This window comes from Haliaeetus leucocephalus, unplaced genomic scaffold (assembly GCF_000737465.1).
Source record: "Haliaeetus leucocephalus isolate CR32 unplaced genomic scaffold, Haliaeetus_leucocephalus-4.0 Scaffold933, whole genome shotgun sequence".
In the NCBI taxonomy this organism is placed as follows: Eukaryota; Metazoa; Chordata; class Aves; order Accipitriformes; family Accipitridae; genus Haliaeetus; species Haliaeetus leucocephalus.
The window spans coordinates 2,854,844-2,879,948 of record NW_010973369.1 but is presented as its reverse complement, the minus strand read 5'-3'; the positions used below and the strand labels follow the sequence as shown (position 1 = coordinate 2,879,948).

The 25,105-nt window shown below is 44.4% G+C and overlaps 2 protein-coding genes across 2 annotated transcripts; both read left to right on the top strand.

Annotated features, from left to right (window-relative positions):
• The first annotated feature begins 1,916 nt into the window (after positions 1–1,916).
• On the top strand, positions 1,917–11,132 carry SGK2 (serum/glucocorticoid regulated kinase 2). Its single transcript, XM_010584072.1, has 13 exons — positions 1,917–1,959; positions 3,285–3,342; positions 4,169–4,218; positions 4,817–4,874; positions 5,474–5,557; positions 5,878–6,009; positions 6,830–6,942; positions 7,495–7,531; positions 8,095–8,181; positions 9,609–9,704; positions 9,994–10,149; positions 10,564–10,653; positions 10,882–11,132. The coding sequence occupies exons 2-13, from the start codon at positions 3,307–3,309 to the stop codon at positions 11,035–11,037; spliced, it is 1,095 nt and encodes a 364-aa protein (XP_010582374.1). The 5' UTR covers positions 1,917–1,959; positions 3,285–3,306; the 3' UTR covers positions 11,038–11,132.
• A 1,927-nt stretch (positions 11,133–13,059) lies between these two features.
• On the top strand, positions 13,060–25,105 carry IFT52 (intraflagellar transport 52). Its single transcript, XM_010584071.1, has 13 exons — positions 13,060–13,240; positions 14,158–14,245; positions 14,513–14,642; positions 15,519–15,594; positions 15,682–15,753; positions 16,626–16,752; positions 18,899–18,985; positions 19,669–19,737; positions 20,498–20,652; positions 22,249–22,336; positions 23,431–23,539; positions 24,052–24,197; positions 24,787–25,105. Exons 1-13 carry the CDS (start codon positions 13,122–13,124, stop codon positions 24,832–24,834), a joined length of 1,314 nt encoding a protein of 437 aa, XP_010582373.1. The 5' UTR covers positions 13,060–13,121; the 3' UTR covers positions 24,835–25,105.

The window sequence follows — 25,105 nt, the reverse complement described above, 5'->3', positions numbered from 1 at the left end:
AAGGCAGATGGATGTGTTTCTGTGGCTTGCCCACTTGCTCCCCAAGATGCCCAAGCTGTGACATGTCATTATTTTCCCCATGCGTCTGGGATCAGAACAGTGTCAGTGGCAGCAGGCTGACCCTACGGCCAAAACCAAGCCAAACCAAGCTTGTGGGGGTTCAGATTTGGAGGGAACAGGCTGCATTGCCTGATGGAGCCACGCGTATGGAGTGGAAGCGAGGTGTTAAATTGTGTGGCCTTGGTTGGGTTGCTCTGGTAAGAGGCTCCTGGGCAGGGGGTGGGAGCCCTCACTCTACCTACTGCTGCCATTTGTAGCCTGGCTCTTGTTCCACACATGCCTGCGTGCCCCTGGCCATCCCCTGTGCAGATCTCCTCCCTGGCACTGAGCTTTGAGTGAGCGTTGCCTGCTTGCAGACAGCAGGGCTGATGTCCCTCTGCTTGCAACCACGGTATCTGGCCAGCCTGTCTAGCAGCCTGTGGGACAGATGCAGCCCCAAGGCAGGCGTTGGATGACCTTCAGTAGACCTCGGTGAGCCAGGGAGAGCCAGACTGTCAGAGAAATAAGGACTCTGCCCAGTGGGAGGAGATGGGGATTGATCTGTCTGGGTGCTGCCTGCATGCTGTCCCTACTGGTGGGTGCCTGCTGGGACAAGCTCTCGTACCTGCTGCAGGGCAATGTATCAGACAAGGTCAGGGTCTCAGACCAGCCTGATGTTGTAAGCTCACTCACTGAATGGTTTGTGGGGTTTTCTTTAAATTCCTGCTTTCCCTTTCTTATCCGTTCAGAAACTCTAAAACAACAGCTTGGTGTTTTTGGCTCCTCATCCGATCTGCACCCAGATCCCAGAACTGCCGGTGGTGGCCAGTTCAGTGGCTTTCTGGAGCGTGCAGGTCCTTCCATCTTCCAGATCCCAAGACCTGTGCAGGAAAGGCTCTGTAATCGGCTTGTGTTTACCTCAAAACTTGTTGTTGTCCTACAAACCCCTTGCCTGGGGAGATGGGCTCTGGCAGTTGGTGCTGCCTATTCCTTGGTCTCTAGAAGAGCTATTCCAGGATGACAACTTGCTTGTGTCTACAAAGGCCCATTTTTGGGGGGTGGGAGGGAAGTATGTGTTTCTGTGAATATTTTGATTCTTTCTTTCCTTCCAGTAGCAGAGCTAGGGCAGGGAGTAAAACTTGAGTCTTGAAATATTTGTTACCTACTCCTAAGTAAAATAAGCAACTCCTCCATACAGGCTGTAATTCTCAGGCTTTTCTCTTGCTCAGCCTGGGCAGTAGGGAGCAGGCTCTGTGAAGGGAGAGGTGATGATGATGGGTACTGGCAACTGCCTGTACAGCTGAGCAGCAGAGATGCTCTGTGGTGGGAATCCCAGCTTCTGGCACTGGCTGCATGTCCTTGGGCAAGTCACTTAACTTGCTGCAACGTGTGTGTGCTGGCTTACCTCCTGCAGGGGCCTGAAAGGTTTCATTCATGTCCCTAATTACTCGCAGAGCCCTGAATGAAAGGGGCAGTGGATGTGCCAAGTGTGTGACGTATCCCAGTACAACATCGTCCTTGTAAGCACTCCCCTTGTCCCTCCTGGGGACCCGGGGTGGCTCAGGGAGGCTTGACAGTGGTGTTCTAGCCTGAGTCCCCTCTGCCATGGGAAAGGGTATCTGTTTTGTGGCACTTATCCCTGTCCTATGAGCTATTGAGGGCTCCTGGCAGGGCTGGGAGGGGAGCTGTCCCGGTTCCTATAATTTCCTGGTTATTTTGGTACGTGGGTGGAAGGGGGAGGAGGGCGGCTGTGGAGAGAAGAGCAAGGTCGGTGAAGAACAAACGTGCCTCTGTGCACTTGTGCTCACGCTGCCAGCTGATCGGCTTCAGTGCTCCAACTTTCCTCGCAGAACTCATCAAGCACGGCCGTGAGAGGATAGGACAAACCATCAAGGCCTCCGGCTCCAGGCTCTGCTCATAGTGAGTATGAAAACCTCCCAGTGGGATGAGAGCCCTTTAAAAACTCAGCCTGATAACCCCTGCGCTGGCTCGGTGGTGAATGGAGCTGGCTGGCACCGGCCAGATGTGGGCAGTCCCGGGGACAGCCGCCAGCACCCGCTGCCGTCCGGCATCTCCTGCCATGGTCAGCCCAGCCGTGGAGAAGGGGGGCTCTGGGATGGCCGTGGGTCTGTGCCTGGCAGTGCACGGGGGTGGAGAGGGGGAGCACCCACAGGTGAGATGTGGTGGAGCCTGGTGGGAGCTTCGGGCCCCCTTTTTTGAAGAGGCGGGGTGGAGGGTGGCTGAGGGGATGAGAGCCTTTGGAGCCTCCCTGTGGCGTATGAGAGCTTGGTGGGGCTGAGGGGGAATGGACAAAGATCTCTGGGGGCAGGGGACAAGGTAAGAGCTGCTGGTTTTTTGGTTTGTTTTTTTTTTTTTCCCTTCTGTCATCTCTTTAATCCCAGCTTTTGCGAGGAGCATGGGGGAACCCTTAAAACCAAAGGGAGGAATCCCTGGGGTGGCAGGACCCATCCTTCCCGAGTAACTAATGAGCAGGTTGGATCTGAACCAAGTGCTGTTCAAGTCCACCTTCTCCAGCCCCAGCAGCAGCTGCACTGGGTAGATGAGAGCCCTGTGCTTCAATGCCTCTGCTCACCGAGCCAGCCCTGGCTGCTGTGGCCAGCCCCTCTTCCCTGCAATGTCAACAGCCCCAAACTGCCCTGGTCTGCCCTGCCTTGGGGGAATGGCCTCTAGCTGCTGCCAGCCCAGATGGCATGTGGTGGTCAGACCCAGCTGGACTCTCCTGGCTGCCCTGTGGGGACATTCATTGGGTTGCAGGGCTGAGTGCTGCAGATTCCTGCTGCAGTGGGGGCTGCATCTGCCTCGAGAGGGGTCTGGCCATGGCTGGGAGCGCTGCAGCATTGTCTGGCCCTGATGCTCTGTTGCTGCTGGGGCTGTGCTGGTCTTGATATGTTGGTGCCCTGACCAGTTTCTGCTATTGCAAATCAAGGGCTAACTATGGCATTTAATATGCTTGTGCTTGTTCAAATCACTTGGGTGCCTAGGAACCTTCCCCTCCCTGCCCCCCCACCTCCTGTCAGCATGCACCCACCATCCCCTGCCTCCCCCAGAGCCTGTGCACTCTCACCCCCTGGGATTAGCAGTGTGACTGAGGAGGTAGCTGAGGTCTCCTATGACAGAGGGGAGCACACACTGGGGTCTGTGCTGGTGCCTGGCAAGTTCATGGTGTGAAGCTGTGTTTCTCTTGAATTCTGTTTTCAATACTGGCTTGCTCTTCTTTTCCCAAGTGCTGAACGAGTTGCTTTTTTAATGGATCGTTCCCGGAGCCCGGACAAAAGCACCCAGGTGAGATCATGGCTCTGAGCCAGCAAGCCCTCACCTTTGGGATGAAGAGAGGGTTGGTGCCTGTAGGAGAAAAGCAAGAAGGAGAGCCTGTGTTAGCCTGCTAGGAGTCTTACTGCTGCCTTGTCCCTGTGAGTGATGCTGGGTAGAGAAAAAGGAGAGCAGAGAGGCCCTATATGGCCTTTTAGATAGGCATAATGCTCCCAGAGTCTGGGGAGGGGAAGACTCCTGAGGAGCAGGAAGAGGATGAAGACCATGTGTGTGTATGTACCTCCTTCTCACTGGGAAGAGGGAGGCTACACCTCTGTGGTGATGCGTATGTGTAAGGCCACTTCCAAGGCTCCAGACTTGGCAGTTTTGGGGCTTAATGGGAGTGGGGAGAGGGCTGCAGGGTTTGGGAGGGATGCTGATGTCCTGCTGCAGGAATGCTCCTCTGTCTCAGAGCTGTGCACAGGGCTTCTTGCCTAGCACCTCATTCTCTCGGTGCTGCAGTAAGCAACTGAGCCATGCAGTGTGGCAGCACAGCAGGTCTTGAAAGCGTCAAGCCAGGAGCCAAGCAGTCGCTTAGTACTTTTTCTTTGTGCAAGTATGGGATGAGGACTTCAGCACAGAGTAGCTTAGTACAGACTCCAGCTTGGGGATAATATTACTTCAGTGCATAGCTCTGTTCTCCCTTTCCCCATCACTTAAAAGTTTGCCAAAGCATCCATTGTGTCTCTTGCTGATGGGTGTTTATCAATGGCTCTGTGCAAGTGATGCTGTATTGAGGAAAGGAAAGCACAACCTGCAGCATGGTCCTTGTGACTAATATTGTTGTTATTCTCTCTAGCCTCCAACACCAACTGACAACATCAACCTTGGACCTTCTGCTAACCCAAAGTAAGCTCCCTGCAAAAGCTGGGTAGGGTATGGAGCATGCAGTGAAGAGATCTGGCAGGGGAAGGCAGTTGGTCTGTCTTGTGTGGGTGGTGTCTGCAAGAGTCCTAACAATTGCTTTACTTGGCCTTTAATACCATGTGTATCACTGATGCACCAGCTTTCAAGACATTCAGCTATAGCTGGTCGCTGTTATCATAATCATCCTCTCCTGTCCATGTCTGCAGCCCCTTGTCCCATGTCTCTTGAGAGGTAGTAAGGGAAGATCTTCCTTGTCACTGCTGGCTCCCTGACTATCTTTCTCTAGAAATGGGGATAAACTGTTTCCCCTGCAAAGGTGCTACTTGGTCCTGACAGCTGCTTCCACCTGCTGCTGTGTTCAGCAGGTGGGTTGCTGAGGGATTGCTCATCCTCTGCTGGGTGCACTGACATATACAGTGCGAATGTGCTGTTTGCTGGGAGTGAGGGTCATCTGTCCAGTGCCCTTTAATCCCTTTCACAAACACTGGTGTTTCCAAGAAGGAACTCTGATTTGATGGTAGTGTTGCTGTTGCACGTTTCTCTCCCAGAAACATTAACTTGTTTCATTCTTGCCCAACAGTGCCAAGCCAACAGACTTTGACTTCCTGAAGGTTATTGGCAAAGGAAGCTTTGGAAAAGTAAGTGGGTTTGTACAGGTGGGCTGTAGCTCTTTAGAGGCATCTTGGAAAGAGATTTTCTTGCTGAAGGAGGTTCTAGCTGTGTCTTTTGCTTGCACCTCTCCTGAGGAGTTTGGCCTGAGTGGGACTGAGGCCAGATGAGACCTGAGGTAGGGTTTTCATCATCATTCTTACTCTGAGCTCTCCTGCAACATCTCCAAGGACAGAAGTGTGAGGTGTTTTATGCTCAGGGTGGTGAGGAGCAGTACTTGATTCAAAATAAGCTTCAGAGTTGTTCAGCTAGCAAAAGATCTCCAGGCAAATCTGTACCTTGTGAGATGGCAACAATCCCAGTTAAAGTGGATTCTTGCTAAATGTTCCAAAACTATTTTCTATTGGACGTGTAAGAGATGTATGTGGAGATGTTGTGTGCTTTTTTTTCTGGCAATGAGAAAGTGCTGGGAAGTCAGAGGGCTGGAGCTTGATCTCTAAAACTTTGTACCTGACCCTCTGAAGCTGCACTCTGTGTATCATCACTCACAAGAGTGAGCTAATGAGGAAACACTAACCAAATGGCAGAAGGTGAGACTGAAACCTGTGACCGGGACCTTCTGTTGCAGGTTCTCCTGGCCAAACGCAAGTGTGATGGGACTTTTTATGCAGTGAAAGTCTTGCATAAGAAAACCATCCTAAAGAAAAAGGAGGTATGTCTGCTCTCCTTGGCCACTTCTGCAAATAGTGGTCAGTGTATAAGCTATCCTGGTAATGCAATTGAGGTGTCTTGTGGCTGGCATCCATGTAGACAACTTGCATGTTAAACATGGATTTCTCTGTGCCGTGGGAACATGGAGAAGAACTGAGATGAATCAGGTCAGAAAAGAGAGAGTGGTCCCCTTCCTGGGGCTGGAGATGACCCTCTTGGGCTCCCAGTTTCCACCTGTTTTGAAAACGGCAGTGAGCCCCTATGGCAGACTGCACTGGACCCTTGCCTGAAACTCTTAACGTCTTGTCTGCTTTTTCATAGCAAAACCACATCATGGCAGAACGCAATGTGCTACTGAAAAATGTCAAGCACCCCTTCCTTGTGGGACTCCATTACTCCTTCCAGACCTCAGAGAAGCTTTACTTTGTGCTTGACTATGTAAATGGAGGAGAGGTGAGTGTACTTACAGGCTTTATTTTAACCTTCTGTTTGGTCCTTCCCAAATATGCTGTTTTATTGCCTAAAACTGTTTCTGATCAGAAGATAATGTTGCTTTGTCTGCTGGCAAGGACCAGCCAGGAGTAGCTGGCATGCTATCTCACCTGTAAATTGAGTGAATATCTTGCTGGCTATGACCTGAGTCAGATGATTCCCAAGGCAAGGATACTGAGAAAAGCATGTGTTAGGGGTGTTTTTAAAATCCTGTGGGGAATATGAGAAATACTGATTTTGGCAAAACCCAATTGTGGGCCAGCTCTGGATCCTAGTCTACTGCTTGGGTGATGCTATTGCAGTATGTTAGATTTCTTTTTTCTGTCCTCCAGAAGCTTACCTTTTTTTGCAGCTGTCTCTTTCTGTGCTATCTGAAACTGGCTGGGACATATTGTTGACATGGATGTCTTGCCCAAATAGAATTCATATTGGGGGTCTTACTGGGTTCAGTTGTGCATGTACCACTTCTCATGGCCACACTACTACTATGATTGGCCTGTGAGTTGTAGCAAGCTAGGAAGCTTAACTACATCAGCAGATGACCATTTTGGGGGGAATGAATTCTTAAGTGAGGTGGTGACATAAAAGGAGGACAAATGAAGTGATTTCTAGAAAGGTGTTTAGATTGCTTAAAGCCACTTGGTTTGGGCTTATTCGGTGCTGTTTGTGTGCTACTTGCTGCAAACCAGTTTTCACTTCAGTAGCTGGCTTTCAGGCTTGCTCCAGATATCCTTCAGTTTTTTTTAGAGAAGAAATGATCAACCCTCTCATCTGCCTGTAGCTGTTCTTCCACTTGCAAAGGGAGCGCTGTTTCCGTGAACCCCGGGCCCGATTCTATGCTGCAGAAGTTGCTAGTGCAATTGGGTACCTGCATTCCTTAAACATCATTTACAGGTAAGGCACATCCCCTGCTGGGGAGAGCAGGGGTACCAAGTCTGCCCAGCCAGGCTGTGTGTGGTGCTGGGGGGGAAAGGGGCTTCACTGGGGCCCTGCAAAATGCAGGACTGGAGTAGCTGAAGAATCTCCTACCCCAGACAAGACAGTGTGCTGCTGGCACTTTATCCTGCAAGAGGGATGGTGTCTGCATGGGACCTGATGGGCAATAAATACTCCCAGCCTGATAGTGGGAAGGAGAGAGAATGGTTAAGTATAAAGATCTAAAATAAACCTGGCTCAATAAGTAAGGAATTCTCTTGCAGTAACAATTTATGCATAGATATGTAGGGAAATGCAGGCTAATACCTGATCCTGTATGACAGCAGTCTTTTTATGTTTGCATGTGTGTATGTTGATACCCAACAGTGGTGGGAATATGTGCTTTGGGAAGGTCTTGGTGAACTGGACTGGGAAATCTTGTTAGCTCCTGTTCTTAGCTGATGCTGTTTCAGGTCTGGCTCTTCTAAATATCTGGCCAAATGTGCTCAAACGGCATTTTTTGTCTTGCAGGGACTTAAAACCTGAGAACATTCTCCTGGATTGCCAGGTATATTCGCAGCTCATGCTGCCTGCCTTCTGGTTTTAAAGCATCAGAATCATAATCAGAGGACTATGGTTCTGCAAGCTGGGCTATAGCTTACTTCATTGTATGGATTTTGTGTGTATGCACCACTGCATTTCTGTGCAGATCCTGCAAGAGGGAGTGAGCTTGCCCTCTGCAGAACTGCACACTTGGGGCCCTCTCAGCTCGCTCCCAAGAGCTGGGACCTAACTTGTGGGCAGGGATCATGGGTGCTAAGAGCAAGTTGCTGCTGCTACTCTGGTGCTGACTGCTAAACTGACTCTGGGATAAAAGCGGTGGCAAAGCACAGCAGTGCTGGATCTCAGCATAGCTATAGAATTGTAGACAAATTAAAAAAAAAAATCTAGAATCTACTTTCTTTATGGGCTCCTGTACTTGTACTATAGGATGTCCAGAAGGTGAGAGAGGGGAAGCACATGAGCAGTGGGGTACTAAAACATACATGAGGTGCAATATGAAGGCCAATGCTTGGAAATCCTCTCTTCTCTAGAAAGAGTGGGCCAAGCTGAAATGTCTCTCTTCTGTAGGGACACATAGTATTGACAGACTTTGGACTCTGCAAAGAAGGAATGGAGCAAGAGGAGACAACTTCTACTTTTTGCGGCACTCCTGAGGTACAGCACGTGCTGCGGTTTCACTGTGACCTTGGGGCTGAAAGCCTTCAGAGACTTGCTACTCTGGGTCTCAGACTTGTGTGGGTGTTCATGTCTCAAAATATGGGCTCTGTGAATTAGACCACCTTGGGCTCTTTGAGGTTGTCAGCCTGAAGCTGGAGTTCAGATAAGGTCTTTCCTACTCAGCAGAGGTGGTTTTAACTATACCAGCTGATTAGTACTCTAAATTTGCTGTGCTATCAGGGGCAGGGATCCCTGCACTGGGAAATGGCCAGTCTTGTGAAACTGGGTCTGCTCCAGGTGACTGTGGAGACAACCTTGACCCTGGGAGCCCATGAGCAAGCCTGTGAGCAGGCTGTTTACCTGCTCTAACACCCTGGAGCTGCAGAACAAGGACCCTGCTGGTATTGACATACACAGGACCTTGCTCCGCTCTTCTGCATGTCCTTGCTAAGCAGGAGCTGCAAAACACCCTGTGTGGAGGAGAGGACCAGGCTCTCCTCTGGAAAGTGAACACTGCTCAGAGGGGAGGGAATGCCTTTTCTCCAGTGCACGCTCAATTAGGTTTTGCTAAAACCTATCTCCAATTTGGCTGCTTGGAGGCTTTTTTTTTTTCTGCTTCTTACTGAGCTGGGGATTTTGGTAGCACTTTGGCCTAGGTAATGCACCTGTCCTGTTGCCCCTCCTGAGACAGCTTGAAGAAGGGTCTGTAAACAAGGTACCTTTCAGTATTCAAGCTCAGAAGTGGGCAGGAATTTCCTGGTGGGTGCCCTCTGCTTTCAGTGGGGACCCACTTACGCAATAGTACAGCATGAATCAAGCGGGGATGTTTGAGCTTAGGTTTGTGGTTTTTAATGTGTGTTGGTTTGGGGGGTTTTGTGGGGGTTTTTTTTGTTTGTTTTGGTTGTGGTGGTTTTTTTTTCCCCTGCCCTAGGTAGGGAGCCTGATAGTACACAGAGATAATCCTGTGAGACCAGACTTGGTGTGCTGCTTGTTCTGCAGGCCACTTGAATTCTTCCCTGTTGCTGCTTGGTTGTGGTTATTAGCAGTTTTGCTGCTTTGGACAGACTTACTGGGACTGAAAACTGCAGCTTTCTCAAAACCACAGGAGCCTCTTAGAGGTGTAATGTGTCAGTGCAGGACAGGTTTGCTGATTGAGTTGTGGTGGGTGGCAAATTCTTGTAGAAGTTCTGTGTAGGAAGAGAACCTTCTGTAGCCCTGAAAAACACTTTGGGGGTTTTAGTAGGTGTCTCTCAAACCTGTTGCTCTGAAGCAAGTGGAGAGTCTATCAAAGCATATTAGGAAACACATCTGTGTCCTTCCTAATGCATTTGCTCAGTTTGGACTGCAGCCAGGTTTGTGTACTTATGAGGACGAAGACCTTCCTTTATAATTTGACTCAAATATTTACTTCTGACTTTTCCCAGTACTTGGCTCCTGAGGTACTAAAGAAGCAGCCGTATGACAGGACAGTAGACTGGTGGTGCCTAGGAGCTGTCCTCTATGAGATGCTGTTTGGACTGGTAAGTTTGGAAGCTGTTTTATGCTACATGGTGGAGAGTTTATTTTTGAAAGTTGTGATGTAAGGTTGGTCTGGTGTTCACATGGTACCTGACACAGACAACTGAATCTTGAATTAGATGACCTGCTTCAATCATACCATTGCCCTTTGAACAGAGATATCTGTTTGATATTTGAGATATAGCAGGTCTCCCTCATCTACTTGCTACAGGACTCATTTTGACCTGCGATGTGTGGTTCCTTGTGGTAGCTCACGTTTTACCTGCCCGCTTCTCCTCTCTTTCAAATTAGCCTCCTTTTTACAGCCGGGATGTGTCTCAGATGTATGACAACATTCTGCACAAGCCACTCCAGATTCAAGGAAGCAAGACTGTGGCAGCTTGTGACATCCTCCAGGGACTTCTCCACAAGGACCAGAAGAGGAGGCTGGGTGCCAAGACAGACTTTGTAGGTTGCCTTCATTAGGATCAGGAGGGAGGATGGAAAGGAAACCTTTCTGTTCTGAGCCTTTCTTTCATGATAACAGCACTGCCTTGGGAAAAATCTTCTGATGCATACTTATGTCTCTCCAGCCCCCTAAAAGGGGTATATGGGGTTGACTTGGATTTCCAAAGGGAAACACTATGATTCAAAGTGTGGTGGCAAGCTAGGACACCAATGTGTGATGGTGTCATCTCCCTTCAAGGGATTACTGGACCATGACCCTCCTGTACTAAGGATTTGCTACGTGGCCCCTACATGGATATGTGGTAGCTCCAAGTCTTGCTTCAACTACTTAATGCTGTGAAACCAGCTGGCAGGTGCTGGAAAAGGAGGGTTGGCAGAAGACTGACTTTTTTTTCCCCACTGCTTTCTGTGCAGCTTGAGATAAAGAACCATGTATTCTTCAGCCCAATAAACTGGGATGACTTGTACCACAAGAGGATTACTCCACCATTCAACCCCAATGTGGTAAGTGGGTATTTCTGTTGCTATCTGTTATATAGTGGTACAAAAGGAATCCTCTCCAGGTGTCTTATGCTGACACTGAGGGATGCTGAATTGCAGGTTAGGGACTGCAAATGCAGTGAGTGGTGATGATGCTTTTGGAAGAGCAGCTGTGTTACTGTCTGAACACAAATGGTTGTTTGGGATCTGCTCACTTGAAATGACTATGCATGTCTCTGTTCCTTGGCTTAGGCTGGTCCAGCTGATCTGCGACATTTTGATCCAGAGTTCACCCAAGAAGCGATCTCCACCTCCATCACTCACACACCTGACCTAGCAGCCAGCAGCTCCAGTGCCTCGGATGCATTTTTAGGATTTTCTTATGCACCAACTGAAGAGGGCATCTAGGTTTTATAAAGGCTTTGAGAAGCCAGATTTTAACTGATTGGGTTTTATGTTTGGTGGGTTGTTTTGGGTTTTTTTTGTTTGTTTTTTTTGTTGGGTGTTTGTGTATGGGTGGGGGTTTTTTGTTTGGTTTTTTTTTTATTTAAAGGATTGGTACTGTCCTTTGCTCACGGTTTAAGGAAATTGGGACTAATGTACTAACTGCCTGGGATGGAACAGAGCTCTTAACTTTTGCTGTTTGGTGGATTTCCCTCTAAATGACTGTTCCCCTGGCAGGGAAAGTGGGATACTGATTATTATGATCTCCCTCCCCTGAGTGTCTTGTGCTACTTGGCAGAATTGTATTCACTCTGTGGTTGTATTTATGGTTGAGGTATATACCACCATTCACATGAACAGCCATGTCCCTGTAATGGGCCACTTTTTTTTCTTTTTCTTTTTTTCGGCGCTAACTCTGCCCTGCTCTGTCCAACTGCTTTGCCCCCCTAATAGAGAGGGAAACTCTTCACACTACTGAGAGCAGTGGCTTCCTCTTAAGTGGACTGTGCCACTTAAGCCATTTGTCCTGGACTGAGCTGGGTAGAGGAACTGTTCATCAGTTATTGCTCCACAGGCAGCTGCAGGTCTGTAAATCCTGAGCTGTGCTGTGGTCTTTCATGCCAGCTATTCCCTCCCCAAGGTGAGTGGATTGTGTATCTCTCTGGTCCAGGATAGGGATACTGCTGAAGCAATAAGGAGGCTGTTATGGAGGAGCCAGTGTGTGGGAGGAAAATCCCAGGTAAAAATGGGTGGGGAAGAGGCTGAGTTGCTTGGAAAAATAAAAATAACCTTATGGCCAAACCCTGCGTGGGGTGGGGTGGGGGGTGTCCCTTCACAGCATGTGCTTGACTTGCCTGAGGCACACCAACACTACTGCAACGAGCACTATCTGGAGCGCTATGGGGCACAGGAGGGCACGCAGCAAGGGGAGCCTGAGCCCAGCTCTGCACCCTGCGCTGGGGTGGCCAGCGGTGCTGAGCCCCCCCCCGTGCAGGACAGGGAGGGCAGCACCAGTCCTCCGGGCTCCAGTGCCCAAATGAAGATGCCTGTCACTGGTGTAGAACAGTTCTTTATTCTGCCTTAATTTAAAGGCTGATGTACTCATTGAATGTCACTTCCCACTTTCTTTTTTTAAAGTAGTTTTGTTCTGTTGCTGTGGGGAGGAGAAAGGGGGCTAAGACCTTCTAACTGAAACACAGGGCTAAACAAGGGCCCCTCAAGAAATTGTGTGATGCTCACGCTGTTGCAAAGCTTGTGCTGGAACAATTTTTTTTTTTTATCAGACTTTATCTTGTACATGCTGAAGTTGTCAGAAATATGACATGGTTTATATTAAAGTGCATATACTGATGTGTTTCCCTCTCTGTCCTGTATGTAAGGGGGTGGGGGTGTTGGTGTTATGCCGTGGCTGTACCCCAGCACTTGGCTGCGTGCAGAAAATCACTGAAACTTCAATTAAAAAGAAGTCCCTACTCGAGGCTAATAGAAGGCTTTTACTTGGGTCCAAGGCCCAAAACCCCTTTTTTTGGGGGGGGCGGGGAGGTAGCTACCTGAGGGGCCACTGCCAGGCGAGGGCTGCTCCGGGGTAGGCCTCAGCGGTCACTGGCCAAGCGCCGGCCTTGCCCGGGGCGAGGCCTACACCGACCTCGGCGGGAGGCCGAGGATGCGGTGTCTCCCGGGCCCGGGCACAGCGAGGGCCGACCGGCCCGGCTGAGGAGCCCCGTTCCTTTCCCCCCAGCCCGCCGCAGTGGCACCGTCCCGTTCCCCCCGCCCCCGGGAATGGAGCAAGCCGCCGCAGCGACCTCTGCGCTCGGGGCCTCGGCCTCCGCGCATGCGCCTGGTGGCTGGCCCGTTGCTAGGCGGTGCGCGCGGTGGTAACGGCCGCCGGCCCCGCTCTCCCCCCGCCACCGCCGCGGCGGGGACCCCCCCCCCCCCGGCCCCGGGCCCGCCGCGGGGGTCCCGCCGGGGAGCAGGAGCGTCGGCGGGTCGCTTCACGTCCCGAGAGCTGGCGTCCTGCGGCGTCCCCTGCGGTAGCCCCGGGTAACCCTATGGAGAGGGGCCTGCGGAATGCCATAGTCTTCAACGCGTCCAAAGGGGAGGCTTTCACTCTCGCCAGCAGCTACAAGGCCCTGCGCAAAAGGCTTCGCGGTAACTGGAAGATACAGAGGTGAGGGGCAGCTTTCTGAGTAACTGCCGGCAGCTTTTTTTGAAGCGCTGGCGTGGGAGAGAAGCCGCGTTTCTGCGGTCTGAGGGTCCTTTAGAGGCAGGGCCGGAGGCGCGCCGAGGTGCCTTGCAGCTAGTGGAGAAGAGTCTTCTCTCAGCCGGCCCAGGCTGTGTGGGTCCACCTCATCTCCGAGGGAGAGATCGGCCCCTCCTGAGCGAAGAGGCTAGGATGCCTCATCCTCACCACTGTGCAGCCCCGGTGGGTAGGGGCTGGGGCACCTGCAGTCGGTAGAGAGATCCTGAAATTTGTGTGTGGTCTGCATCGAATACCCAAACAGCCTTTGGGAATGTATATTGTAAACTACGATCTCTCTTTTGCATTGATTGCACTCTGTGGCATTAGCTATAATTTCACTTTTGGATGCTGTCCATAGCTCTCTGTCTTTGGAGCTTCCAGCTATCTTATCTGTGGAAGAGAGAGCACGTAAGTTACAAGGATGAAACTCCTGATGCAGGTTTTTGAGTCTATCTTGATGTACAGTTTGGGATAAAAAGAAAACAGCTGTTGTGCATATGATATTGCCTGCCCATCCACTACAAAATGTGCCTAGAGCAAAAAGAAAAAAAAGAATAAGAGCTCCGCAGGTGCAAAGTTTAATAGCAGCTGTGACAGTTTATACCAGTTCTGGATCTGCCGCAGTACCTTGTTAGAGGGGCTTTACTATTCAGTGAGTTGAAATTTGTAAGGATTATTTTTGCTCAAGTTGTCAACTTTAAACCCAGATAAAAGGATGTGAAGTGATTGAAGTGATTTGCTTTGTGTTTATTTGCCAGTCCTTTAAAGAAAAAAAAAAAAAAGGAAAAAAGTTGTGGTTCAGGACTGTATCCAAGAATAACACATCTTTATTAATCTTTTTATAGCTTAAAAGATGAGATCACATCTGAGAAACTGTTTGGGGTAAAATTGTGGATTACGGCAGGGCCAAGAGAAAAGTTCAGTGCTGCTGAGGTAAGAAGTCAATAATTATTTTCAAATTAGTTATGTTTTAAGATTTGCTTAATGCAAAATAGAAAAGAACAACATAGAAGACTTTGCAATAGTACTGCTTTTGAGTGAATTTACACCAATTGAAATTTGAATGCTTTTCTCATAGGAACAAGTTAATTGCAAACAGGCAGACTCAGTTACCTTCCCCTCATCTCAGTATAACTTCCTGCAGTCTTGTGTGTGGCTTTTTTCACATGGATTTTTTTCTGGAGCTTTGTTGTCTTCTAGTTTTCAGTTCTGAAGAAATTCCTGGAGGATGGTGGAGCCATCCTGGTGATGCTAAGAGAAGGCGGAGAGTCACGACATGGCACAAATATTAACTTTTTGTTAGAAGAATACGGGATCGTTTTCAATAATGGTAATGGTTTATTCATCCATTTTCAGCAAAATCTAAAGAATGGGTTCAGGCTTTGTAGATATAAGCCAAGCAGATCCCTCTAACAAAGTACCTTTTGGTCTAAGAGATGTTTTTTCTTGAAATCTACATGTACATGGCAGTGTAATACTGGACCACACCAAAGGCTCTCCATGGGCAGAGTACCTTGATGACAACTTAGCCATCTCCATTCCTTTGCTGTGGTTGTTAGTTTTAGTGGTATTTACTAACAAAAATTAATTCTAGTGACATTTCTTGGTTTAAAAGCCTTTCATTTAAAACATTTTTCCACGTGTTTTAATGGATTGAATCAATTCATACTCGCCCTGAATAAACAGTGGCACTTTTCTTTAGCAGACCAATAAAATGCCATTCATTAGGTTTTGTACTGCCAATGTGAAAAAAAACAAACCCAAAACAACTGTGTCTTAGTGTACATAAAATATTTTTAGTGTCTTTGGTGGCATTTCTAGACTATGCCTTTTTTTTGTATCGACAGTATTCAATTAATCATGCTGTTGGAAGATGTGTAAAAAAAAATTGAACTTGTAAAACTTGATACATATTCTTTTAACTGGATCATCCTTTTGCCTCTTCTGCTTTGCAGAAGACACAGAGGTGTGCTTATTTTTCATATTTTTATTTGAAATTGCAAATATATTCCTGTTCTAAATATGTATGTCCAGAAGAAAATGGTAGTGGAGGCTAATTTGAATTCTTTTGGGAGCCACATGCCAGCTTTGTGGTGTTAGAAGCAAACACTCAGGGAATCCAAGAGCTAAACTCATTTTTCATTGCTACGTGTAGCACCCTGATCAGCTAAAATGTAAATTTCTTTATTTTTTTTCTTTCTTCAAGATGCTGTAGTACGAAATGTGTATTACAAGTACCACCACCCAAAAGAAGCACTAATCTCTGATGGAGTTTTGAATAGGTAAATATTTGGGGTATATAAATCTTTACAGTAAACTCTTATAATCCGTATTGTTTTCAGTAAGTTTTGCTTTTCAACATCTTGTAGGGGAATCAGTGAAGCTGCAAGAAAAACAGTGCATGAGACAACAGATGAAGATGGAAGTGGACATGACTCACAGTAAGTGTCTTTCTTTGAGGAAGCTGATATGAAAAGATTTAGAATAACTTGGAATTAGCAGGTTTGTAATCTAGCAGGAGCGTGTTGTGCTTATGTTGAGGTTTTCTAATGTATTTCTTATGTCAGCTTCTTCCTCATCAGGGTTGTATCTGGAAAGGAGAATCTGTTTAGTATTGCTTGATAACCAAAGGAGGAGCAGGAGTGATAGGTTTTGAAGGGAATTATTACTCTCCTGATCAGATCTTTTTTGCCCCTAGTCTGTGGATTTGAATTTGATTAAACAATGTAAATATGAATAACCTCTAGACAGTGGGTGGTCTGGCTGCAGGCATGAGCAACCCTACATCTTTTTAAAAAGTCTTAATCCAGGGTAAGATAGATATTTATTGCAATTTTTAGCTTTCCATCCCTCTGTGCTGCAGAGGAGTGAAAAGGCATTGAGAAGAATACAGCTTTTCCATAAATAACCATAAAGGTTTGTATTCTTCCTTGAAGCTAGTTTTTAGACTAATAAATGACCATGTAGTTGATTACAAGGAAAAATGTAAGTGTAAAAACCTTTTGTGTAATTTTGTTCCAGAATATATATTCATTTGTGAGTTAAATACGCCTACTCTTCTCTCAGATACGGAAGTGTGCAAACAGAGATCAAAAGTGTTCTTTGTTCCTTATTTAAGACAAACTATCAACCTGAACCTGTAGAAAGAGACTGGAGTGTTGTTACAATGATCTGAATTTTCAAGAGGATGCCTCTTGGCATTCCACCACCGGTGCACAATTACAGTTTGCAGTTTAGGGAGACTGAGTTTTATAAATATGTCCAGCCTACTTGATACATGCAGGTACTTACAGAGTTTCTGTATTTCCCGCAGAGCTCTCACTTTCGTGTATCCATTTGGTGCCACACTGAATGTGATGAAACCAGCAGTGGCTGTTCTGTCAACAGGATCTGTCTGCTTCCCGCTCAACAGGCCTATTCTTGCTTTCTATCAGCATGAGGTATGACTCTGCATGTGACAAGCCATGCATTCTCCCACTACCCCCCACAAAAGTTGTGAGCGTATTTTTGGGACTACTTACATATCCACTTCTATTTTTGATACATCTGCAAATTCCAGATGAGCCTAGTGACTCCTGCCTCCTTTTATGGAAAACTTTGCCTGGGGTCAGAGGAGAATTAATTTGGTGGTCAGCAAAGATTATATATTTGTTTAATTGACAGATGGATATTTTCAGTTCTTCTTTAAAGTTTGAGGGTTTTTTCCCCACTGTTTTAGTGATCATTTAGTAAGTAAGATTATCGTTAGCTTCATAAATACGCCATATTGAGTTAAGGAAGAGGACTGTCACCTTGGCACCAGTAGATTTTTATATGTTATCTTACCCATCCAGTCCACAAAGGATTAATATTGTTAGTGAACGTAAACATGTTAACACATTTTTTACTATGTAGATGAGTTTCTAATACTACTGTGTTTTTCTGATATCTTTGTTAGGAAGGTGTTTTTTTTTTTCCTGAGGATGCCCAGCTTCATCCACCCATGTTGTGGCTGAAATAAACTTCGTAAATCAAAGATAATACAACAGCATTAGGTGAACTTAAAAGTACACTTACTGCTTGCGTTTTATCTGCAGCTGTCAGGGTAACATATAATAAAATCCCACACAATATTTGCACATAGATCTAGTGGACCCATAGACCCGTGCCTAATTTTGCACCCATGATAATAGTGAAATTACTTGCATTAATGATAGAGTTGTCTTTTTGTGACATAAGTCATCTAAGTTATATAAAGCCTTAACTCTGGGTTTATAGCCTTGTTGGTTGGTGTTCTTGTTTCAAGACTGTGCCTGTTTATATGGGGTCTAATGTGCTTCACGTAATTGGTATGGAGAGGAGTGTTTTCTTCTAAGAATTATAACAACTAAATTATGCTGTAAGTGAAATCCATATAAATTGCTTGCACCTCCATGAAGTGTTTTGCATGGGTTAATCACTGACGTGTAATAGGTTTGTGCAGTGGAAACCATTACACATCATATTGATAGTTCTTCGTTTGGTATAATACCATGACATAAATGTCAAATAGATGGCATCGTCTTCCCTGTGTAGCTCAAGGAAGTTACAGACACAAGGGTAGAAAATTAAGCCAGAGACAGAGGTTGTCTCTCAAGCAGAGCAGAGAAACTTGGTAGAAGGAAAACAAGATCTCTTGGAGTGAAAAAGAGATATGGTAAAGAACAGCAACAGAAAGTGAAGGAATGGAAAGTAAGAGCAGAGGATGCTCTGTTATTCTGTTGTGGGTAAAGCATGTAGAATTCAGGTAAAACCCTTGCAAAACATGGAGGATGAAACATCAGAAATTTGTTAAACAAACTGGAGCTTTGTTTGATCTATCTTCAAATTCGTTACAGCAGTATTTATGGTTATATTACGCTTTGAGTTTCACAGTTGGTGCAGGGAGCATTACAGGGTTTCTTGTTCTGTTGAAAACGTAACTATTTCTTATATATGTCCTTATGGATGGATGAAGGGGTAATCTTAGAGAAGAACTCCAAAGATGTTTCATGAATGCATTTTCATGCATGTTTAATTTAGCTAAATTAAAATGTAATGACCTGCATATTCTGCATTTTAGCTTTCAAATAATAAAACCACCAAACTCTTCTGTCATTAGCTGACATGAATATGTGCAGTATTGACATGCATGCATGTCACTGGCCTCTATGTTTACATTCTGAATACTGAAGAATAGATTGCAGAAAGTTAATAAAGCATTAATTTCACTTAATTCTTTTTTACTTGATTGAAAAAAGTGTTCTTTTTCTGCAAAAATAACCTAAGTGCAGCTATTGTTGATGATATTCTCTGGTTTTTGGGGTTTTTTTTGATTGCCAGTCAATTATCTGTCTACTCTTACGAAATGCAGATCAGTATTTTTAATAAATTTATGAGCCTTAAGAGCATATATACTTAAAATGCTGCTGCGCTCTTGTGAGCTTGCCAAGTTTGAAGCTGCTTTTGCCAGTAGTTATTCCAAAATTTTCTATTTCTTTAAATCGCTTTGTAATTAGACAGCATTACCAATTGCCTCTAAAACTGATTTGGAAGGATTTTTTGCTGTATTGTATTCTTTGTTGATAGAATCAAGGTGGAAAGATGGCAGCGCTGGGATCTTCCCACATGTTCAGTGATCAATATTTAGATAAAGAAGAAAACGGTAAGATCATGGTAAGTTTTGTTTTGTTTTTTTTAAAAAAACACCTTAGTGGATCTTCACAGTACTTACAAAGCAATCCAAGCTTACTAGCTTCATCGTAGAGCAAGACAGCTATGAAATGGATTCAGTATGGAGATTCTAACCCAATACTAATATCCTGAGGAATTTATTAAAGCACAACTAACAGGAAAGCGTTTTTAAAGATATAGTTTATTATTTATGTTATAGGACTCTGAAAAGCTTTTCCTAATTCTGTTCACTGCTTTATTGTTATTGATATTTAAATATTAAGTAGGGGTTTTTTTTGTCTACTACTTTTTCTTAGCTTCTTTAGTGCTTGATTATGGCTACAGATTAATAATAAACCTTTGCATATATGGTTTCTGATACCTGGAGATTGTAATGCACTTTACAAAGTGCAGTATGTAACATTGTTATGTGTAAGAAGGGGAGTTTCCTGCTGAGGTGTTCCTGAAAGTATGCACGTCATGTAAAGTATGCTCATTGCCATGACTTATTGCTTCCATATGTAAATACAAATAAAGTTTGTATTTTCTCCACAGATATTCTTTGATTTATTACCCATTTTCTTCTTTTTTTTCATGGTCTGTTATTCAATAGATTTAATATGAATGTTTAAGCATAATATAAGATTACTTGGTCCCTCCTGAAATTAAGTTTCGCCTTTCTCCAGGATGTGCTTTTCCAGTGGCTCACAACATCAGATATCCATTTAAACCAGATGGATATGGAGGACCCTGAGGTAAGAGAGATCCATCACAAGGAGGTAAATAATAGTGTGATCTAGCAGCACCAGTTTTGGCAAACTGTGTGTTTAGCACAAAGTGGTTAACAGCTAGATGGATGCTGTTGTTGCAGACCCTTTATTCAGGGTCTAAGATGGAGTAGACAGGTAGATTAGGCATCAAAAATATTGGTATTGTATCTCTCAGACTTAGATTGCTATTCATTATCAGATTTCATTTGTGAAAGTCTCTTTCCAATTTGCCCATCTTTATGAGATCATTTGCTGCTCCAGTGTAGTAAGTTTGCACTTTGCTCTGAGTCCTCAGACAAGAGGAGTGTGGATGAAGTGAAGGCAGATTTTCTGTAGATGAGTAGAGATCAACCTGTGTATCAATTTTAGTTGTTTTTTTAACTGACGTATCAAACGCTATTTTTATTTGGAAATACTCTGTGTGATAAAATTGTATACTCTGTGTGCATAAAAAGAACAACGGTCTTGCACAGTTGACTAGTAAGCTGTCTCTCTTAATTTTAAAGGATTAACAGAAATCCAGATACAACGTCCATATGGTGTGTAGGTTTACAGCTAGGAGAACAGAGTTTTCACAGTTTACTAATCAAGTAAGCTGCACTGCAAAGGGTCATACCTGGTAAAGAGTGAAATAATTATTTCTAGATGAGATTTTAGGTGAGAGAGAAACTAGAAAGAGACTATGTAAATGGGTTTTTCTTTTTAAATCATAGGTGTGTCTATCTGTGTGTGTTTGTGTGTTCAGATTTCAGACTATACCCTGCTCCCAGATACAGCTGCGCTGTCTGAGCAACTGCGAGTCTGTCTGCAAGAAGGAGACGAGAACCCAAGAGACTTCACAAAGCTGTTTGATACATCCCTTTATCAGCTGGATACAAGTGCCCTCCCTTCAGTTATCAAGTCAGCAGCTGTGATTTATTTATTCATTTATTTATTTCCATTCTGTATTCTGCATTTTCTATTTGTGCTTAACTGTGTCTGCTTATGAGCAGAAGAGACTGAGCTGTAGGCAGCATTCTGAATATGGATATACCAGAAGATTCATTTGTATAGTGTGACAGTGATGTTTTTTCTCGTTTCTTGTCTTAACTGTAGTTCCTGACATTGTTTTTTCCTTTTTTCTGACTATTGCTGATTCAGTGAACTAATATTTTTAGTAGAATTGTATGCAGTGATGTTGGGTACTTTCAGGAGTGATAACTGAGAGCTGGTTGTTTTTCCACTTTTGAATTACTTGCCATTTACTGAAGCTGCACTTTGTTCATCTTTGCATTTCCCAATAACTGTGTCTTGAGATTTATCTGCTACTCAGTTTTACCAGTTTTGTATCACTAGCAGCTTTGTCCCTCATAACTCATCTGTTACCCAGATCGTGTGTGAACATGCTGAATAATAGCAGGCTTAACAGAGATTCCATGAAACTACACTCAGTTGTGGACACTCTTTCTTCTTACTCTGTATTTCTTGTATTTTACTGGATGTGAATTCATAGTGGGATCTCCCTTCTGATCCCGTAACAAATAATTTTTTAAAATAGCTTTTGGTTATGGACTTCCTGAAAAACCATTTTGAACTGGAGCACTTTTTCCTCATGCACGTTCACCCCTTTAAAAGTTGCTTGAAGAATTGAGGTGTGACTTCCTTCTTTTTTATCATCTTGTTCTGGTTTCAGCTGGGATAGAGTTAATTTTCTTCCTAGTAGCTGGTATAGTGCTATGTTTTGAGTTCAGTATGCGAAGAATGTTGATAACACTGATGTTTTCAGTTGTTGCTATGTAGCGTTTAGACTAAAGTCAAGGATTTTTCAGCTTCTCATCTCTAGCCAGCGAGAAAGCTGGAGGGGCACAAGGAGTTGGCACAGGACAGAGCCAGGGCAGCTGACCCAAAATGGCCAACAGGGTATTCCGTACCATGTAACGTCACATCTAGTATAGGAACTGGGGAGTGGGGGTGGGAGATCACCACTCGGGGAGTAGCTGGGTGTGGGTCGGTGGGTGGTGAGCAATTGCACTGCGCATCATTTGTACATTGCAATCCTTTTTATTATTGCTGTTGTCATTTTATTAGTGTTATCATTATCATTATTAGTTTCTCCTTTTCTGTTCTATTAAACCATTCTTATCTCAACCCCCGAGTTTTACTTCTTTTCCCAATTTTCTCCCCCATCCCACTGGGTGGGGGGGGAGTGAGTGAGTGGCTGCGTGGTGCTTAGTTGCTGGCTGGGGTTAAACCATGACACATCTTAATATATTTACCTATCATTATTTTCTTCTCTGTCATAATTTTAACTAATTTGCTCACTGTAGAAGTCAGTTATTATCAATACATAGGTCTCTGGGATCCTTCTAAAATGAGGCATCCCTTTTTTTTTTAATGCTGACTGTGCATAATGTTGTCCCTGGTGTCTTCAGAAAAATTCATCTTTATAGCCTGCAAGTGGAAATGGATGTTGTATCATTTCTTCTCTCATATACTTTGTCTTTTTCTGTGCTGCAGAGCTTATGAACAGCTGAATGTGAAACATGAACCTCTCCAACTCATTCAGCCTCAATTTGAGACTCCACTACCTGTCCTCCAGCCAGCTGTGAGTAATCTCCTTGTTAATACCATGCACAGAGAACCCTTCCGTTTCATGTAAAACCTCTGTGTGTCATTTCCATAGTTCTTTCAAAAAAAAAAAAAAAAGGCAAAAAAGTGAGAAATGCTGTGGTAATAATTAATCACTTGGGAGTTGAATACATTGCAGGGACTATCTTTTAGGAAAGAGCACTTATTTACACTTAATTCTTATCAACAGCGCTTGAAAATGCAGCATCTGTTACCACAGCAGAATGCCTTATGTATGTAAGCCTTCAGCCGAGTAGCTGCTCCCAGTCCTGTGAGGTGCTGGTTCAGCCTTCGCTGTGAAAACAGAATGTGGTATTTCAGAAAGCGGTGGTGGTGTAAGTAATACAGGGGAAGAGCCAGTCTGTCCCACTCTTCTTCCACCTCCCGTATCCTTTGGGGAAGTAGAAAGTGGAGCGTTGGTCTTTTACAGCAAGGGCTGACCAAACTTTTACCAGCAGAAATTTGGGCTGGCAGCAACAACACCAGCTACGGTGATGTCAAACTTATTTCGAAAAGCAGGTATCTTTGATTTTTGCCATCATGGCTCCATCCTACTTTACCTTAGCCACCAAAGAAACAGTACTGGGATCGTTACACCTGCAGGGGTGCAACTGAAAGTAGTGTCTCATGTGCTGCTCTTTAAAAACCCAAGTGCAACTTGTGGCATAAGTGGTGACTGCATGAAAAAGAAAATAATCTTACCAGAATTAGTGGGAATATATTTCCAAGGTGAGCTGTTATGGTGAACTTAGTACCTCAGGTATCTCAGCCATCACCCGGATCTCATGGAGCAAAACTAAAAACAAACTGCAAATGCAGTATGTCTAGTTGTGATGCTAGGTGATCATTCTGGCATACTCATGACTAAACTCTTTTGGAATATTCAGTTATTTTTAAAAATATAAATGGAATTTTTTAAAAAGTGTACCTTTTACTGTGGGCTTTGGAGTTGTTTTTGACTTTATAAAAGGTGTCTTCAAGTCCAGTCTAAGTCCAGAACTGTTGTCTGAGAGATCTGTAAAGTGTAAGAAGAATGTATGGCAATAACCCATGCTAATTCTTCTCTTCAAGGTTTTTCCACCTGCTTTCAGAGAATTGCCTCCTCCCCCTCTGGAGCTGTTTGACTTGGATGAAACTTTTTCCTCTGAGAAAGCTCGTCTTGCAGAGATTACAAACAAATGTAGGTGGAGCAGACTGATTGTTTACACATTTATATATAAAGTCCAAATTTTTGGATGGAAATTGTTATATTTAGTTTTAAAACATGGGCCTCACTTATGAAAATCCACTACTCTCATCCTGGGCCAAGAAATTGGAATGCCTTGGAAATGGATAACATGACTTTACGTACCATGACATTTTATTTTGTTTGTTACATGACATTCTATTATGTTTCTGCCTGCTGTTTCCTATATCATGCATAAATTGCTTTGCGCACTCTTGCTGATTTATTTCACATCTTTTTATGCTTTGAAGTTAAAATGTTCAGATTATTCTAAACACACCTTACCTCTAACCAAGATGAGTAAATACTAGCTGCAGGAATACATCATGGCTAGTCCATTGAACTTGCTTATAGGACTTAACCTCTCAGAATGCCAACAGTAAGTGGAGATGTGTAGTAAGTTTTTGCCCAGCTGATACAGATACGTGTGATATTCAACTGCCTTCTTCCCTGGGATGCTTGTTTAGGTACTGATGATGACCTGGAGTTTTACATACGAAAATGTGGCGATATCCTGGGAGTAACAAGTAAACTCCCAAAGGAAAAGCAAGATGCCAAACATATCCTGGAGCACATCTTCTTCCAAGTGGTTGAGTTTAAGAAACTGAATCAGGTATTTTTAATAACAGAATTACAAGTAAATAGTTGGTAGTATCACCACTGAGGCTGATACATCTTTGTAGCAGCTACACTTGTCGCAGGCAAGAGGTACAGCGATGTGTTAAGACATTTGTGTGCAATAGATTAGACCAGCGAATTGTGATCCAGAATACTTATGACTGTTCATCTGTATAGAATGTGTAGTGCTCAATTTATTAAGTCTCTCATTTATTTTAATGGGGGGATTAATACATTGCAAGTGTAGTTTTGGTAATTTCAGCTAAATACAGTTCATTAATGGTGCATTGAGTAAAAGCAGCGTGCCCTCATGAATGTTCACAGTGCGTGGTAATGCTACAATGTAGATGTGAAACCAGCGTTTTTACTCACAACCAGTACTGTGCTGAAATAATTCTTCATGGTAAATTTGATGCTTCAAATTCTGTTTGGAGCATATTCGCAGATCACCTGTTTTTACTAACAAGTTTTCCCTTTTTCTCAAAGAGTCTAGTTAAGATGAAATCTGACATTTCTATCCTATTGTTAAAATTCTTTTTTTTTTCTTTTTTTTTTTGTTCCCCCCTTCTCTTCCCTTACATAAGGAGCATGATACTGACACAAGTGAAGCTGGATTCCAGAATGGTAACTGAGACCTGGCTTTCCCCAGTTTGAGAGAGACCTTTTAGTAAAAACATACTTTTCCATTTTTTTTCAACCTCTGTGTTCAGCATATTGATAAGGGCCATCTCAGTAGTTCACTGAATGTTTAGATCATTTATGTGTAGTAATTTGGATAATTAATGCCTTTTGAGGAAGTGCTTGTATTTTGCAAGCACTTCCCAAATAATTCCCTATTTTTCTACTTCTTTATTGAAACTGTAATTTTGTAATATATGAATAAAAAATCTTGTACTAAGAAAA

Excerpts from the sequence above, each read along its gene's own strand:
- SGK2 (XM_010584072.1), top strand. The coding sequence starts at position 3,307 with ATGGATCGTTCCCGGAGCCCGGACAAAAGCACCCAG. Across the intron at positions 3,343-4,168 it reads GCCCGGACAAAAGCACCCAG|CCTCCAACACCAACTGACAA; the intron begins GTGAGATCATGG and ends TATTCTCTCTAG. Across the intron at positions 6,943-7,494 it reads TCCTTAAACATCATTTACAG|GGACTTAAAACCTGAGAACA; the intron begins GTAAGGCACATC and ends TTTGTCTTGCAG.
- IFT52 (XM_010584071.1), top strand. The coding sequence starts at position 13,122 with ATGGAGAGGGGCCTGCGGAATGCCATAGTCTTCAACGCGTCCAAAGGG. Across the intron at positions 15,595-15,681 it reads TCTGATGGAGTTTTGAATAG|GGGAATCAGTGAAGCTGCAA; the intron begins GTAAATATTTGG and ends AACATCTTGTAG. Across the intron at positions 15,754-16,625 it reads GGAAGTGGACATGACTCACA|AGCTCTCACTTTCGTGTATC; the intron begins GTAAGTGTCTTT and ends TATTTCCCGCAG.